Source organism: Phytophthora infestans, genomic scaffold, assembly GCF_000142945.1.
Source record: "Phytophthora infestans T30-4 supercont1.5 genomic scaffold, whole genome shotgun sequence".
Lineage (NCBI taxonomy): Eukaryota > Oomycota > Peronosporomycetes > Peronosporales > Peronosporaceae > Phytophthora > Phytophthora infestans.
In genome coordinates, this window is record NW_003303754.1 from 3,313,279 (window position 1) to 3,327,893 (window position 14,615).

The window sequence follows — 14,615 nt, forward strand, 5'->3', positions numbered from 1 at the left end:
CGAGAGTCCTTTTTACCGAGCAGCAAGACGTTGGATCAGTTGTAGCGCGTTGCCTGGGAGAGCAAGAAGTTTCGCCAATGCCCCAAGATCCTGCGGTCATTGGGTCTGCTCCGTTAGATCCTCGCAGCTACTTCGGCACATCATTCCTGGAGAGTGAGGCCGTTGATACTTTGTCATCTGAATTCGATACTATTGCTATCAGCGAGCAGCAAATGGAGCAGTATCTGGAGCAGTTTGACTGGAAAGAAATCAGAGAGTATGGTGACGAAGACACTGTTGATATGTGGAACATTATCTTGAACCCTCCATGCAATAGCACCAGTGTTACCAGCAATCAAAATGGCAGCGAAGCCGGTTTTGACTCCGATACAAGTGCCGGAGATGGCGTTACCAACCCCGGTGCGGTTTCCCAGGAGAGCGCAAATGACACCAACACCAACGCTGATACTGGCTTACATCTTACAACGGAACGGCTGGGGTCGTGTGGAGAATCAATTCCAGTGGCAAACAAGCAACATTACCCTTCTGAAAATGATCCCTTGTTTCCACAAGAAAAATTCCTGACTGGGATCCGAGCACGAAAGACCATTCTGGCGTCGCTGGTTGGCAATCTGCAGTAACTTGATGGTGTTGCGTGATGATGGAAGCGAGCCGCTAAACATCTAGCCGGGATCAATGTAGGCTTTCCTTCAGCACACTGGATCGAAGAGTCAAAACCGAATAATTGTAAATATCGTTCACCACGTAAAACGCGCATTTGCAATTCATCTTCATCATCATTTCCACTTTCGTCACTACTTCCGTTGCTATCAGAGTGAACCATTTCAATGTCTCAAGTGCTAGTCAAAATTTTGGCTGGAAGCCGGATAATCTTTGAGGTGGTGGAGTGGATAATGGTGACGATACAGCACTCAATGCACTTGTAACAAGGCCGGCACCTGGATCTTGTGGTTCACACAAGCCCTTCCTCCATCGCTCCTCCAGCTTCTCCATTGTGCATTCAAATACGGGCTTGTTAAGCTTGCGGTTCACAACGTTGTGCTGCTCACAGAGCCACATGGAGAAAGTCGTACGCGACTCCACTCTGTCAACACAACACGCACATTCCAATCAAGGAACCCAGAAGAGCAGACCGCACACACGACAATGGTGGCGACGCGGCTTGGGGAATCCGAACGGCGCCTTGCAGTCCATGAACTCGTTGCTGAAGTTGTCAGGCACCCAGAGCTTCTCCAGGCCGGCGACGTCGGACGGGACGCCGTCCAGCGATCCACGACTGCTGTTCTCATTCATGCGGCCTTCGCTCTGCGTGCGTGGGGCGGCGGTGGTCGGCATGGGCTTAGCCGGTTGCTGCGAGCGGCGTTCCTGCGCGGGGAGCGAATTGCCGCTGGACGGGGCCGTCGACTGGCCGCTGGTGGGTGGGCGGCCACCAGACTGCGGTGCAGCGACTTGGTGGCAGCGGGCTTCGCCTCAGGCGTTTTAGCCGGTGCTGGGGCCGCCTGCTTGGATGCGGTTTGCTTCGGAGCCGCCTGCTTCGGAGGGCCTGCTTCTGAGACGCCTGCTTGGGTGCTGCCTGCTTCAGGGCGGCGGGGGCGGCCGGCTTGGCCTCGGGTTTCTTGGCTGGCGCCGCAGGGGCAGGCGCTGGGACGGCCGTGGTCATCTGAGATATTTTTCCTTTTTCACGTTTGAAAATCTACTTTTTACATTTTTACAGAGGCTTTCACTTAATTAAAGTAAAAAGCCCCGTAAAAAACCAACACTGACATTGGAGGCTCCGGAAAAAAGGGAGTGAATCGTGCACCCATCTGGAGACATGAATTTTGATTGGCCTTTCTTACCACAAACTTTACCTCATCCGTAGCGTAGTACAGAAATCTGCCTGAATATGATATAAATTAAGAAAGAGATTGCATAAGCTGACAATGCCTTGCTAAAAATAGACTATGATATCGGATCATGTGCATATATTGAATTGAGTTAGGATAAATTGAAGATATGACTTTTGAATGAGACCAGAGTGATTCCAACAGTGCTGAATCGTGGAAGCGCTAGCTTTAGACAATGCAGCATCGCACCAGAGCAGTACAGCTAGCTGGTCGACGCTGTGCAGGTTGCCGAGGGCCTTCGCCTAGGCGATCCACTCAGCTAGCTCATTATACGACAGATTAGGTGAGCGAGCAGCCTTCTCGAGGATGGCTACCTTCTCGGACCAGGTGAGGCGGAGACGATTGGAGGAAATGGGGGTGCTGAGGACGCAGTCGGCTAGTGAGGTTGAATGTAAGTGTAGGAATGAAGCTCGGCTCGTAGGGCTTGAAGCGAAGGAGGATCACCTACTGCGCGCCATTTTTTAAATTGAAATCAATGTCAGTGCCTGGATTGTTTTGTCAGTACCTTGCCCATCACTATCCCATCTCCCTAAATCTTTCCCGAATATAAAAATTGCGAGGTTTTTAGTTGAAACCCCGTTCCTTATTCAGGCAGATTTCTGTATACGTCGTATACCTGTGCCATATACCGTTTGAATCATACACCCCTCGTTTGAATCGTGTCCCTTTGAATCGAGTACCCCCTTCCCCCTAGCCATTCGAAATTCTGGGCGGGAAAATGGACGTACGCCCGCGATCGGCTCAGAAGCGCCGGCAGCATGCTGCTGCGAGCGACGAGAGCGACGACAGTAACGAAGACGACTGGACTGCGCCGTCCGAGGCCTCGCGCTCGGCATCGTCTGGAACCTCCGGCCAAGTGGACACGCTCAGTGACAGCAGCAACCACGTGAATTTCCAGTCTGGTCTATCTGAAGAACCGCACCCTCTCCAGCGCACGCCATTTAGCTCATGGGAGTCGTTCCATGCCTTTTTGAACGAGTACAGCGCGCAAACGTACCAGGTACATCAAGTGTGTTGTTTAATAAAAATGGTGAGTATTAACGTTGAGTATGTTAGAGTTTTCGCGTCCGGACGAACAACAAGGTCGAGGAGCGCAACAAGAAGATAAAGAAGGCGAGCTCACGAGCGCCTCTGATCCCGCTAGAGTGGGGTATGTATAACAAGACGCTGGTTTGCACGCACGCTGGCACGTTCAAGTCTCGGGGCAAGGGCAAACGTGCGCGACAGGAGTCACGCGCAACGAGGTGCGGAGCGCAGGTAAGTGGCTAGATGGGCTCAGATGGGCTCCGATGGGTTTCATTTGGGTGTTGATTGGCACAGATGGGTAACGCGTGCCCGTAATCGACTAATGCATCTGTATGTATGCCAGATCAACGCATGCATCCGTGTGATTAACAACAAGCCCGACGACCCCGAATTTGCCCTGTGCGTGACAACTGCAAAGCTAGCGCACAACCACAGGCTCGACCGGATGACCCATCAGCAGTACGCGTCCGTGCGCACTGCTCTTCCAACTCGTGTGGTGGATACGGTTGACATTCTTCGCAAGGCAGGGGCTAAAAAGAAACGGATCCTCGAGTACATCCTCGAGAATGCGGACAACAGTGTGGAGATTCGTGACGTGCATAATCTCGTCCGCAAGCTGAAAGAGAGAGAAACTGCAGAGACGACGAGCAAGGTGCGGATGAAGACATGGCTGACAGAGTTCAGAGAGGAGCCCGGTAACATAGGACGCATCTTTGTGGGTAACCGCGGAGATAAGGTTTGATGGCGTTCGTCTGTGAATAATATGGTGGTCTAAATTAACGCACCTCTTGTTCTCGGTTGTGTTTAGAAAGTGGCAACATGTATTGTTCTTCAGACCAAGCGCATGCGTGAGATGTTTTACCGCTTTCCTGAAGTGATGCTAATCGACGCGACGCACGGCACTAATTCATCCAAGTACAAGATTTTTTCTTTATGGTGCACGACGCGTTTGGTACGGGCCAGCTTGTTCTGCGCGCAGTTCTACAAAACGAACGCGCCGCGACTCTTATGACGGCCACCGAGGAGTTTAAGAAGAACACACCTTCCTGGACCAAGTTGCAGTGCGTGGTCATCGACAAGGACTTCACCGAGATGGCTGTCCTTAAGGCTGCGTTCCCCGGTGTCCGCATTCTCCTATGTCAGTTCCACGTGCTCAAGTACCTCCGTGAACAGCTAGCGTCCTCCGAGTATGGTCTGTCGCCGTGGCAGAAAGCTCAGTTGCGGAGCGTGATTTCGTTAATGGTGTACGCGACGACGGAGCGTGAATTATTCAAGCATCGGGAATACATGCGCCACATACTCTCAATTGGCATGGAGGCTTCGCGTCGCGAGACCAGCGCGGACAGGGGCGGCAGCTTTGCACGGGCCGCAGTTACCCCCCGTGCAGATGGTGCTCAGCTGGGCACCGACGGTAATTTAACCATCTCAAACCATCTAGATGGGCCAGCTGATGATGCCGAGACTCATCCGTTTGAGGCATACTTCCACAAGAACTGGGACAACTGCAAGGAGATGTGGGCCGCCTATGAGCGTCAAAGCGCTGTGACGATGGGAAACAACACCAATAACCGGCTGGAACTGTCGTGGAAGCACTTGAAGGACACGATGAACGGTTTCATGGGTTTAGACGAGTGTGTAGCCTCCCTTATCTGCTACCAGGTTCGCGTAGAGCGAGCATTCGATGCTAAAGCTACCACGGTCGGTATGGTGCACAATCCCAAGTATGACAGAGAGATGTCACTAGTCGCGAACCTGGTCAGCAGACACGCATGCGAACTTATCTTCGACCAGTACGTTTACGCCATGGGCAGTACAGCTCACTACAATTTCTATGAGGCAGTCTCTGGCATCATTTTTATCAAGAACGAAACGGAGGTTGATGAAGCACTGGACGAACCGAGCGTGGAGTATTCGGTCAACAAGAAAAATTGGAAATTCTCGTGCTTGTTCATGTCGACCAGGCGGCTTCCTTGCAGGCACGTTTTCTATATTCGAAAGGCGATGCACATGGAGGTTGTGATCCCTACACAGCTCCTGCCGTCACGCTGGCTGTCTCGAAGCGCTCTTCTTAGGTGCGTCCATGGAGCGCGCGATGATCCCGGTCAGCTGCAACGGCAACCACTGGAGCTCGATCATGGTCGACTTCACAGAGCATAAACTATTCTCCTACGACCCGATGGATTCAAGCTACAAGGTGGGGCTTCGTGCTGCTACACAAGTGATCAAGTCAATGGTTCCATCTTTGCAGTCGCGCACTGGCCGTGTCCAACCGTACACAAGCACGCTCGGCGTCCAGACCGACAGCTACAACTGCGGCATCTATATTCTGGCCACCTTCGAAATTTTTAGTGGCGCGGACTCGCCTGTGTTCGTCGACAAAAAAACCCTCCAGCACCTGCGCTACCGATACCTTAGTATGTGCACGTAAAAATTGCTTTGAGAAGATTTCATGTCATGCGAACCTTTGTTCAATGCTGGATGGGTGCGCCTGCTTGAGATTCCGACAGTCTTACTTGTGACCCAAACGCTAATATACTCGGTAGCAATCATGATGACAATGTGTGGCGATGTGTTAATGTGGGCTGACAGAGAGAGGACCATCCTGAGATGCAGGCAGGTTCACTTCCGGATATACACATTACACACGTATATCTCGACAGCTCATCAACAACCTGATGGGCTCAGATGGGCACCAAGTGGTCGTGGATGGGTGTCAGATGGGTATGGGTGGTCACAAATGGGCACGATGGCTCGTCTCTGATTCTCTCAGATGGGTGCAGTAACACGTGCCCGGAAAAAATCCGGGTACATGTACCTATACTGCAATACATGTAAAGTGACTTACTTAAGCACATATGAGACAACCCAAAACAAAATGAAACTTATGAACCTAAGTACGAATCGCGATGTAAGCAGTAGCTTAACGAAAGCAGGGCGTCTCCTCTATCTTTTGAGCCATTATAAGCTACAGAATGCTTAAAATTGAAGAGGTTGTGGTCGTTTAAAAATATTATCTCGGCCCCTCGAAATGATGATACATTTAGGAGTGTTGTGAGCCCAATATTTTTTCAATTTTAAAAATTCAAGTGTTATTTTTAAAGCTCTTGTCAAAAGCAATTGAATAAGGGTAGTTTTACAGTTTTTTCGATGGAAGTTTACAATAAATATCACTGTTTCGGTCAAGTGTTGGTAACCTTTATGAAGGATGTGCGACGAGAAGAATGGGTAAACCGGCTTCTTATTAATTTAATTTTACATTGTGACCTAAAACCGCTTGTTGCTTAGCATTTGTACAGATTTACTGATTCAATATTTCAAAGAGCAGCAAACGCGATGGCTTCAAACGTATATTGCTGGTAAGGAAAGCGATGAGAAGGGTCTAAGTGCGTTTATGATACTATGTCAGTGGTTTGCAGCACGGTAATATCTTTTGATTTTGCTGATTTTATATAATTGCTTTATTAAATAGTGTGATATTCGTGGAGCTACTAACACATCCGGTTGGTCATGTATACTCAGTGCAGGAGAGCAGTTTAATGGATGCCAAAGTGTGGGCTATATATGTACGAGAGCTGCTCAAGCTCGAGATCGAGGCACTATCAGTGCTTATACTCGATAACTTCGACGCACATGTTTCAAAAGAAGGACTTGATGTTGTTGTCGAGACAACGTCGGCCCTGGTTTGCCAGCTACCGCCCAACAGTACAGCGGCCTGCCAGCCACTAGACGTTGAGGTTTTCAACTTTGCTTTTTGCTAATTAATTCGTTTTATCTACCAATAAAAATGTGCGACGGATTTTCCTGTCGCGAAAACAAAAAAAGAACTACTATGGAGGATGGCGTTCAGAGGGTGGCGTCGAGGGTGGCGGATTTCACCGTCGTTGTCTGTAATAATACACGTCAGCAAATAAATCCAACCTGAGTGTCACAATACATGCACAGTAATTTCAAGAACCCGAGTTGAAATTTTCAACTCGGGTTCCATTCGGCTCGTCGTCACCTTGAGGAACTCGTCTGTGGATGTAACCCTCTTCGCAACTTATTGAAAACGCATCGTCACTGAGCAAGATCTGTGGTGCTCGTCACGTTCAAAAAAGTGTCAAAGATGTTCGTACACCACCACAAGACAAATACACTGAGGCCAAAATTGTCCAATGGTCTACTAGTAGTAAATGCGAAAATGTGATAATATATATCGACTGACTAACAATAGCATCATGCGCATGTAGAGCTCACCAAGCGAAGTCCAAATTTACCTCTCGTCCGAGCGGTTAAGCGGTATTGAACCTCATCTAAGCGGAGACGTGTTCAGTTCGTTCTGCGCCTGTCAGCAAAGTGGCCGTCTGCGATGCCTTCGTCTCCTACGAAGCTTCGTGGTCCGACGGTGACCACGTCGCTAGAGCAAGAAGACGTCGAGCAGCTCCGTTCCCTTTCGGTAAGCGACATCGACGACAGCAATGACATCGAAGTGATCAGCACAACCGAAGCGGACGAAGACGTGCCACGAGACTCACGTCGAGAGGAGGAACAGCCCATGACGAAGGAGAAACGACTCGCTTTCAAGCAGCTGGAACGTTGGCGAGCCGCTATGAAGAAGAAATCCAAGAGACTTGGTCGCAGAAGTGTCCGATGGAACGCCAAGACCCAAGCGTACGACGACGAGGAGATTGAATTCGACAATCTCTTCGGTACTAGCAGCACCTTTGGCAAAGAGGTAGGTCCGACAAAAACAAACTTCTGAGTGAGCTTCAACTTACTCACTTTTTATCTTCTCTGAACAGCTGCAAGTCGTGAGCTATCCATTCCCGATCTGGATCTTCGGAGTCTTGATCATGCTCGGAGCTTCCGTCTTCGTCCACAGTGTGCACCAGAGAGACGACGAGGACGAGAAACCGCACCATGTCACGTGGTGGAAATACCTCGTTGCAGTCGTCATCTACATCTTGGGCTTCGCACTCATCGCCAACGGCCGAGTCGAGACCTTCTACATGAACAAAGAGACGTCTCGACTCTCGGTGCGCTCCAACAAGCCGCTGTGTCTGAGTACTCGCTACATTCGCTCAGTGGAGCGCGATATGCGCCACGTCACGAACATTCGCGTCGAAACCACTGGAGAATACAGTGGAGACGTGGACACTCGGACGTACAAAGTCCACTTTGACTTCGACGATGGCTCGCACGTGTCGGCGCTTGAGAGTCGCTCCAAACAGAAAACCATGCGTCGTTGCCGGCACATTAAGGCGTTTGTAGCAGCCTCTTCCGCTCCGATTGCTTCGATACGCTCGGCGTCGGAACATTTCCCCTCTGCGATGAAAGGACCAGGCTCTCCACTACGTCAAAACCGCACTTCACCGGCCAAGTTAAGTCTTGAGTAACTCACGAACTTTGCTTTTGCTTATCCTGCATTTTTCTAACATCCCATTCAAAGCTGTTCAGTTTATTGTTTCTTTTGGTGTTTCATCCACTGGTTGTTGGCTAGAGTTGCCTCCCTTTTTTGTCAAAACGTCCTCGCTACTTCCTATACTATTCATCTATGTCCGCAGTCCAAAGCCTTTTTGATATGCAGTGCTATAGTACCACTTTTAATCACTTGAGGTCTTTGGACTCTTTGAACATCACCACGACACACGTCACATTATCTGTCGACCGTTGATGGAAGATCGCGTACTCAATGATAGCCTAAGAAAAAAAAAATACAGGTTAGCTAAAGTCCTCTTATACAGGATAAGACAAAAAAATAACTTACCTCCACAGCACGTTGCACATCTCCGAGCTGTACGATCTTCTGCCGCATAAAGTCCACCGCTTCTTGATCTTTAAGTACGTCGTACAGTCCGTCACTTGCCAGCATGACGAACTCGCAGTCGTCCGTCAGCTCCGTAATTGTAATTTCCGGTGTCGGGATCACCAACGGGCCTTTTAGAATGTCGTTCGGATTCACCGGCAGCTCCTGCGAGTCGTAATCACTTCGAGGCTTCGAGTCCACATCTTCCAGCGGCGGATCCGTTAGGTCAAAGGTTTTAAACGGCGCGTCGCCGAAAGCGCGAGACACGGCGAGTTCCCCCATAATGCGTCCGTGGATGACAAAGCCTCCCGTGTCCCGGATGCGCTGCGCCTCGTCCGAGCGACTGGGTTTGTGGTCGTTCGACAGCCGCTCGGCCTTGCCATTGCGGCTGAGAACGGTACGCGAGTCTCCCACATTCGACACAAACATGTACTTGCCGGCCACAAAGACCGTAGTTGCGGTACTACCCGCTTGCGGTCGCTCGGATTCGTCCAGAAACTCGTCGTCCGTGCGCTCGAACGTCTCGGTTAGACGTTTAGTAATCATCGACTGCAACTCCTCTGGCGACGTGTTGACCAGTGGCTTCAGTTCCGCTTTCTTCATAAAAAAGGCCTCGATGAGGTTGTGGTGCAACACGTCGCTCAGGTACGACGACGCTTCCTCTCCCCCGTGGCCATCGTACACTGCGAAATACGATTGTGGGTGCAGCCCCAAGCGACTGAGCGACTCGATGCACAAGTCCTGGATGATCGTATGCGCGTCCTCCATATGTTTCCGTGCACCCATATCAGCATGTGCGCCAAAGTCGAACCGGTTCACCGTCAGGCACGTCTGCGCCACGAGTAGATCGTCGCCGATCTCGAGGCGATACGGTTCCTGGTAGCTGCCCACGAGCTTCATGAACGTGCCGTTGGTCGAGTTGAGGTCCACCAGGTAGAACTGGTTGGTCAGCTCGTCGAACCAGATCGACGCGTGTTTACGCGACAGTTCGCCGTCCCCAGTGTGGATCTTATTCTCGGCCGATCGGCCGATGCCGGCGCCGTCCCGGCCAATAGTGAACTGCGTGCCTGCCAGTTTGCCGCTCAGCGCCGACACTTCTAGTGTCTGCGACGGCTCGTGGAACGCTGTGACCATGAAATCCGATTTGCCCACACGGAAAGAAACATGAGGCTCCAAGGGCCATTGCATCCGGTCCTCGGCGTTGTCTTCGTCTCCGTTGCCCACGGGACTCAAGCGGACGAACGTGTCACTTGCGTTGTCGCCATTGGCCAAGTAAAAGCGTCCGCCACTGTACAACACGCGCGCATGGTCTTTTGTGGCGAGAAGCTTGTCCGCCGGGATGCTTGCCGCATTGTCGGCACATCGGCCGATGCCGCCGCCATTCGTGTCGAAGCGGAAACTTGTGACGGCGTCTTCCTCGGAGAAGGCCGTCATTTTCAGCACCACGTGGGTCCACTTTTGTTCAACGTATGGAGGGAGGCCGTCCTCGTCCACTTCTCCTCCACTCACAGGAGGGGACGCAGTGGACGACGACACTGACTTGGTGGGTGACGGCGGCGGCTGCGCGGCGTTCTCATCCACCGGCTCTGTCAGTGCCGTCTCGAAATGTTCGCTCTTGCTTATTGTTTTGCTGCTCGGTGCGCTTTTGCTTTTGCCACGGCTTCTGTTGCTGTTGCGGCTGCCATTGCTGCTGTTGCCGTTCAGGGCCGTGGAATAGCTGCCGACACTGCTCGTGTTGGAGCGCAGAAGGCGGTTCACGCCCGAGGTGCGCGCGCGCACGAAGGACGTGGCCTTGCGCGAGTCTGACTCTACTTTTTGTGCAAAGATTGTCAATGTGTCAGTGGCAAAGTGCCATTTGTCAGTGGAAAAGTTTCTCAGTTTTGCCACGTACGAGGCGGTTCCAGCCGCAAAGTGGAGGAGCGTCGACGGTCAATGTCGTTTTCATGTTTCCTCGCCACTGCGAAAAACACACAACTCGATTAAATAAATTGCGTCTATCGTGAGTTTGCCACTTGTTGAAACTTGCCTTTCATCTTGAGCGTTTGCACGTCCTGCCCGTCCGCCATGATGCCTAGTCTGTCTTGTTGTCTCTTTGATGTTAGTGTCTTCTTGTGGCTGTGTCCAAGCTTCTTTTTTCGCTGCTGGGCCGATTCTCGAGGCGGGGGGCTCGTTTCAGTGGCCAAACGCGACGTATGCGCCACTCCAGGCGTGTAGGGAGATGCGAGTCCGGCAGGGGGCGATGGCGAAGTCTCTGCCGCCGTCCGGGAAAAAGGATGGTATCAGCTGGTGTGCACCACTTCAATGTATGTGGTTTGACAATCAGCTGTGACTTGTGTTCAGTATGGTGCAGAACAGCGGGAGAACACGGAACAAGCCAAAACAAAGCCGTGAAGAGATGAAGATGGCAAGTTTGCACCAAAGAAGGAATTTAAACAAAAGAAGGAGTTTGTGTGTCGTCACGCAAAAGTTTTTTCTTGCAATTATTAACGCAATTACTACATACGTAGTGATGTGAGAACGCCGGGTGCCTTCCTATAAGTACATGCACGACCAGTTTGGGTCTATGTCTCAGCTTGTTTGACAGCATGTCGTATAGAATCAGGAACTTGTAATCGCATGCAAATACTCGGTTGGTTTGTCGGTCTGCGTTCGCAATGAGGAGAATGTTGCTGTGAAAAGTCTGAAATCAATCTATTTGAAGGTACAAATTAGAGCCTGATTTCCCAAGATCCTTATCATCAAGTTATACAGGATCGTTAAAGCGGACTCCTTGGCACCGCACATACATTTATTAACACCATGTTTTTCAGTGATGCAGCGAACTCATAAATTAGTTTCCATTCATTCCGACGCTACTTAATCCAAAGGGCAAGAGCTTCTGAGTCTGCAGGTTTCGTCCACCACCCTCAAATGCTCCCATCCCTCCACTTTTTGGACTCGCTGGCTAGCTTCCCCACTGCGAGAATGATGCACCTTTCGCATCACCTTACTCAAACGTCAGCTACCCACGGACTTGACTAACTGGACTCGGACTGCTTAATAGGCACTTCGACTTTGGTACTTGGCACTCTACTTTGACAGATCCCGCTCAGCAGTACGACGCGTCCGTGAACCGGGACTCTTTCCCTCGGTAGAACGAAGACGCGTCACTGTTGGTACTGTCGCCCCGGTTTCGAGGCGGAGCAACAGCCCGTTCGTACTCGCTGAATCCGCTGCTCTGGAAACTCTTGCCATCCGCGTATCTGCTGTCGTAGCCGCTCTGATCCGACGCGTAACTCTTCTCGTACCCACTCTTAGTGGCGGCAAAGCTCTTGTCGTAGCCACTTTTGCCACCGGCATAGCTACTCTCGTAGCCTGTGGACATGCGGTACTCCGTGTACTCGGACTCCTGGAAGCGGTTTTTACCATTGTAGTCGCTCGCAGAGGTAGAGCGAGAGTCACTCGGCTCAAACCGGGACTCTGCCATCGACCGGTCCATGCCGGCTGCCGGGCCGGCACGGTTTCGGTTCCGGCCGGCAGTGTTCCACACGTTGGTCGCTTGTGACATATCCTGGATCGAGTCGCCCTCGAAGTCGCTCTCACTTTCCGAGCCGGCGACGTCGTTCTCCCCCTTGCCTTGACGCATACCGGGGTATTTGCCTACCACCTGACTGGCCGACTGGTCCGTACTGTAGGCACTTTGAGCGTAGAACGAAGAGTACTGCGAGTCCGAGTACTGGGAGGAGTACTGGCTGCTATGGCCGGACTGGGCCATGGGCGGTAACGACATTTGCGAGTGTGCGAGGGCAATCTGACTCCGCGGCGTGAGCACGTCGAGGTTCGGATCGTTGTAGGTGACTCTACCGGCACTGTTGTGGCCGTGGTGGTGCCCGTACGCCTCCTGGTCGTACTGCCCATTGTGCTGGTTATCGTAGTATTCGTCGCTGTAGGGCGACATGTTGTGGTTGTCGTGGTAGTTCGCATTCACCGTCGACGACTGTGCGGTGCCTTTAGTAGCGTCATGACGTGCCGTTCGAAGCACGGGGTCCATGTCGTCTTCGTCTTCATCCTTGGCATTTGTCTTGATGTAGACGAACACGGCGACGAGCATCACCAGAGCCACAGCTCCACCCATCATTAGTCCGAGCAGTAGAGTGTTCGACATGCCGGTCTTGTCGGCCGATGCCGAGTCGGTCATCACGGATGCCGCGGAAGACGAACCGGAGCCGGACTTTGACGCTGAAGTCGATGATGAGGTATCAGACTTCTGCTTCGAGTCGGTATCTTCCGAAGTATCGCCAGTCGAGTCCTGTTTGCCAGAGTTCGAGTCCTTCTTGGTTGAATTTGACGTCTTTTTGCTCGTGTTGGATGCTTTCGAACTTGCACTCGCATCGGATTCCGATCCCGACGCAGACTCAAACGTTTTCTTTTTGGGTTTCGGCTTTGTTTTCTTTGGTTTAGGCGTCTCAGACGACGATCCAGATTCTTCCGATTTGGACTCATCCGAGGTCGGTGCCGACGCCGAGTCCTCGGTATTCGAGTCTTCTTCTGCTGTGTGAATGCCATTGGGCACGGGTGTCGTCTGCTCCAGATACGGCGACTTGGTAAAGACGGTTTTCTTTTTCTTCTTCTTCGTCGTCGACCCCGAGCTCTCGGTATCTTCCTCCGATCCCGATTTCCCGGTTGAGCTCGCAACTGGAGACTCTTCGGTTGTGCCGGAGTCTGACCCGTCCGAGTCCAGCGTTCCATCGTACCTGGACGCCGTCTCACTGTCAGCCGCCGGTGCCTGCGCTCGAGGGGGTTTAGTCCTCGGTCGAAGTGTCGGTCGAGGTGTTCTCGCCGGAGGCTCTGGCGTCCGTCTCGGCGTCTCCTCTGTATCGGACGAATCTGCCGGCGCGTTCGTAATTGGAATCCACGTCCGGGTCGGTCTCCGTGCCGTCGGAGTCGGGGTACGGATACTATCAGGATCAGAGTTCGAATCCGTATTCGATTCGGGATCCCTATCCAAACTTTGCATCGTGTACACCTGTGCGTCAGCGCTGACCAGCGCCACCGCAATCAGCGCCAGCATGAGCCACCGTCGGTGGACCTGCATCGTCCTGCCTCGGAGCTTGACGCTGCAACCTGTTCAGCTGTCTGCTCTGGCTAATCGAAAAGTGCTGCGCTGTCACCTGCAATATACTAGACGTAGCGGACTGGCCGTCCGTCCAGTGAGGGAATGTCAATCACTTGGCGCCGCGAACTGGGGCGACGGAAATGCAAATGCAGCACTGTGCCTTTCGGAGCAGGAGAGTCAGATGTAGGGGACCAGCGGGTGGTCGAGGCCATGTACAATTCGTTCTACGCTCGACTCACTTCTGCACGCCGGTGATCCACCATAGCGATCGGTGGAGCCAGCTGCTGGCAATAAACCACGCGGTTGTGTCGACCAATTCCACAGACAAATATTGGCAACGGCAAAGCGGCATGCACTTTCGGAGCTAGGATATCGCGGGCTGGGGCGGAACTTCTGTCGTGGGGATGGAGTTCGGTGCAGTGTTTGGTCTCAAAGCGAGCGAGCGGCATTCCGTCAACATGGCCGATAGGTTGGCAAAATCAAGTTGACCTAATACTAAAATAAAAGCTGCAAAGACGTTGGTACATGTAGTTCGAACACCTTTTGCGGTATGCTGTGTCGGCCTCAAGTTGACAGTGAGACCGGCAATAAGCAAAGTACATGTACCACATGCTGACTACCGTTGTGGTGCCATCTGCGCTCCAAGCAGCGTATGGTCCGAAAGCAGCGTTGGCAACGATGTATTATAAATATACATTCCTACGGTGATGCGGAAACTGTTCCTGGTTTTCATGTTTACTGCTGCAGCAGGACAGCACTTCATGCTTGATCAAAAGTCGAACCGTGGCTTGTGAGTTGTCGTCTCGGACGGGCTTGTACAGCC

General features: G+C 51.9%; 3 protein-coding genes across 3 annotated transcripts; 1 reads left to right on the forward strand and 2 right to left on the reverse strand.

Annotated features, from left to right (window-relative positions):
• Positions 1-6,877: 6,877 nt before the first annotated feature.
• PITG_04341 (uncharacterized protein) lies at positions 6,878-8,287 on the forward strand (the record flags this gene model as incomplete). The annotated part of the gene is made up of 3 exons (XM_002905935.1): positions 6,878-7,069; positions 7,142-7,626; positions 7,694-8,287. 2 exons carry the CDS (start codon positions 7,261-7,263, stop codon positions 8,285-8,287), a joined length of 960 nt encoding a protein of 319 aa, XP_002905981.1.
• Positions 8,288-8,849: 562 nt separating this feature from the next.
• PITG_04342 (uncharacterized protein) lies at positions 8,850-10,763 on the reverse strand (the record flags this gene model as incomplete). The annotated part of the gene is made up of 4 exons (XM_002905936.1): positions 8,850-8,862; positions 8,963-10,505; positions 10,589-10,647; positions 10,720-10,763. 4 exons carry the CDS (start codon positions 10,761-10,763, stop codon positions 8,850-8,852), a joined length of 1,659 nt encoding a protein of 552 aa, XP_002905982.1.
• Positions 10,764-11,785: 1,022 nt separating this feature from the next.
• PITG_04343 (uncharacterized protein) lies at positions 11,786-12,874 on the reverse strand (the record flags this gene model as incomplete). Its single annotated transcript, XM_002905937.1, has 3 exons — positions 11,786-11,921; positions 11,967-12,491; positions 12,633-12,874. 3 exons carry the CDS (start codon positions 12,872-12,874, stop codon positions 11,786-11,788), a joined length of 903 nt encoding a protein of 300 aa, XP_002905983.1.
• Positions 12,875-14,615: the final 1,741 nt, after the last annotated feature.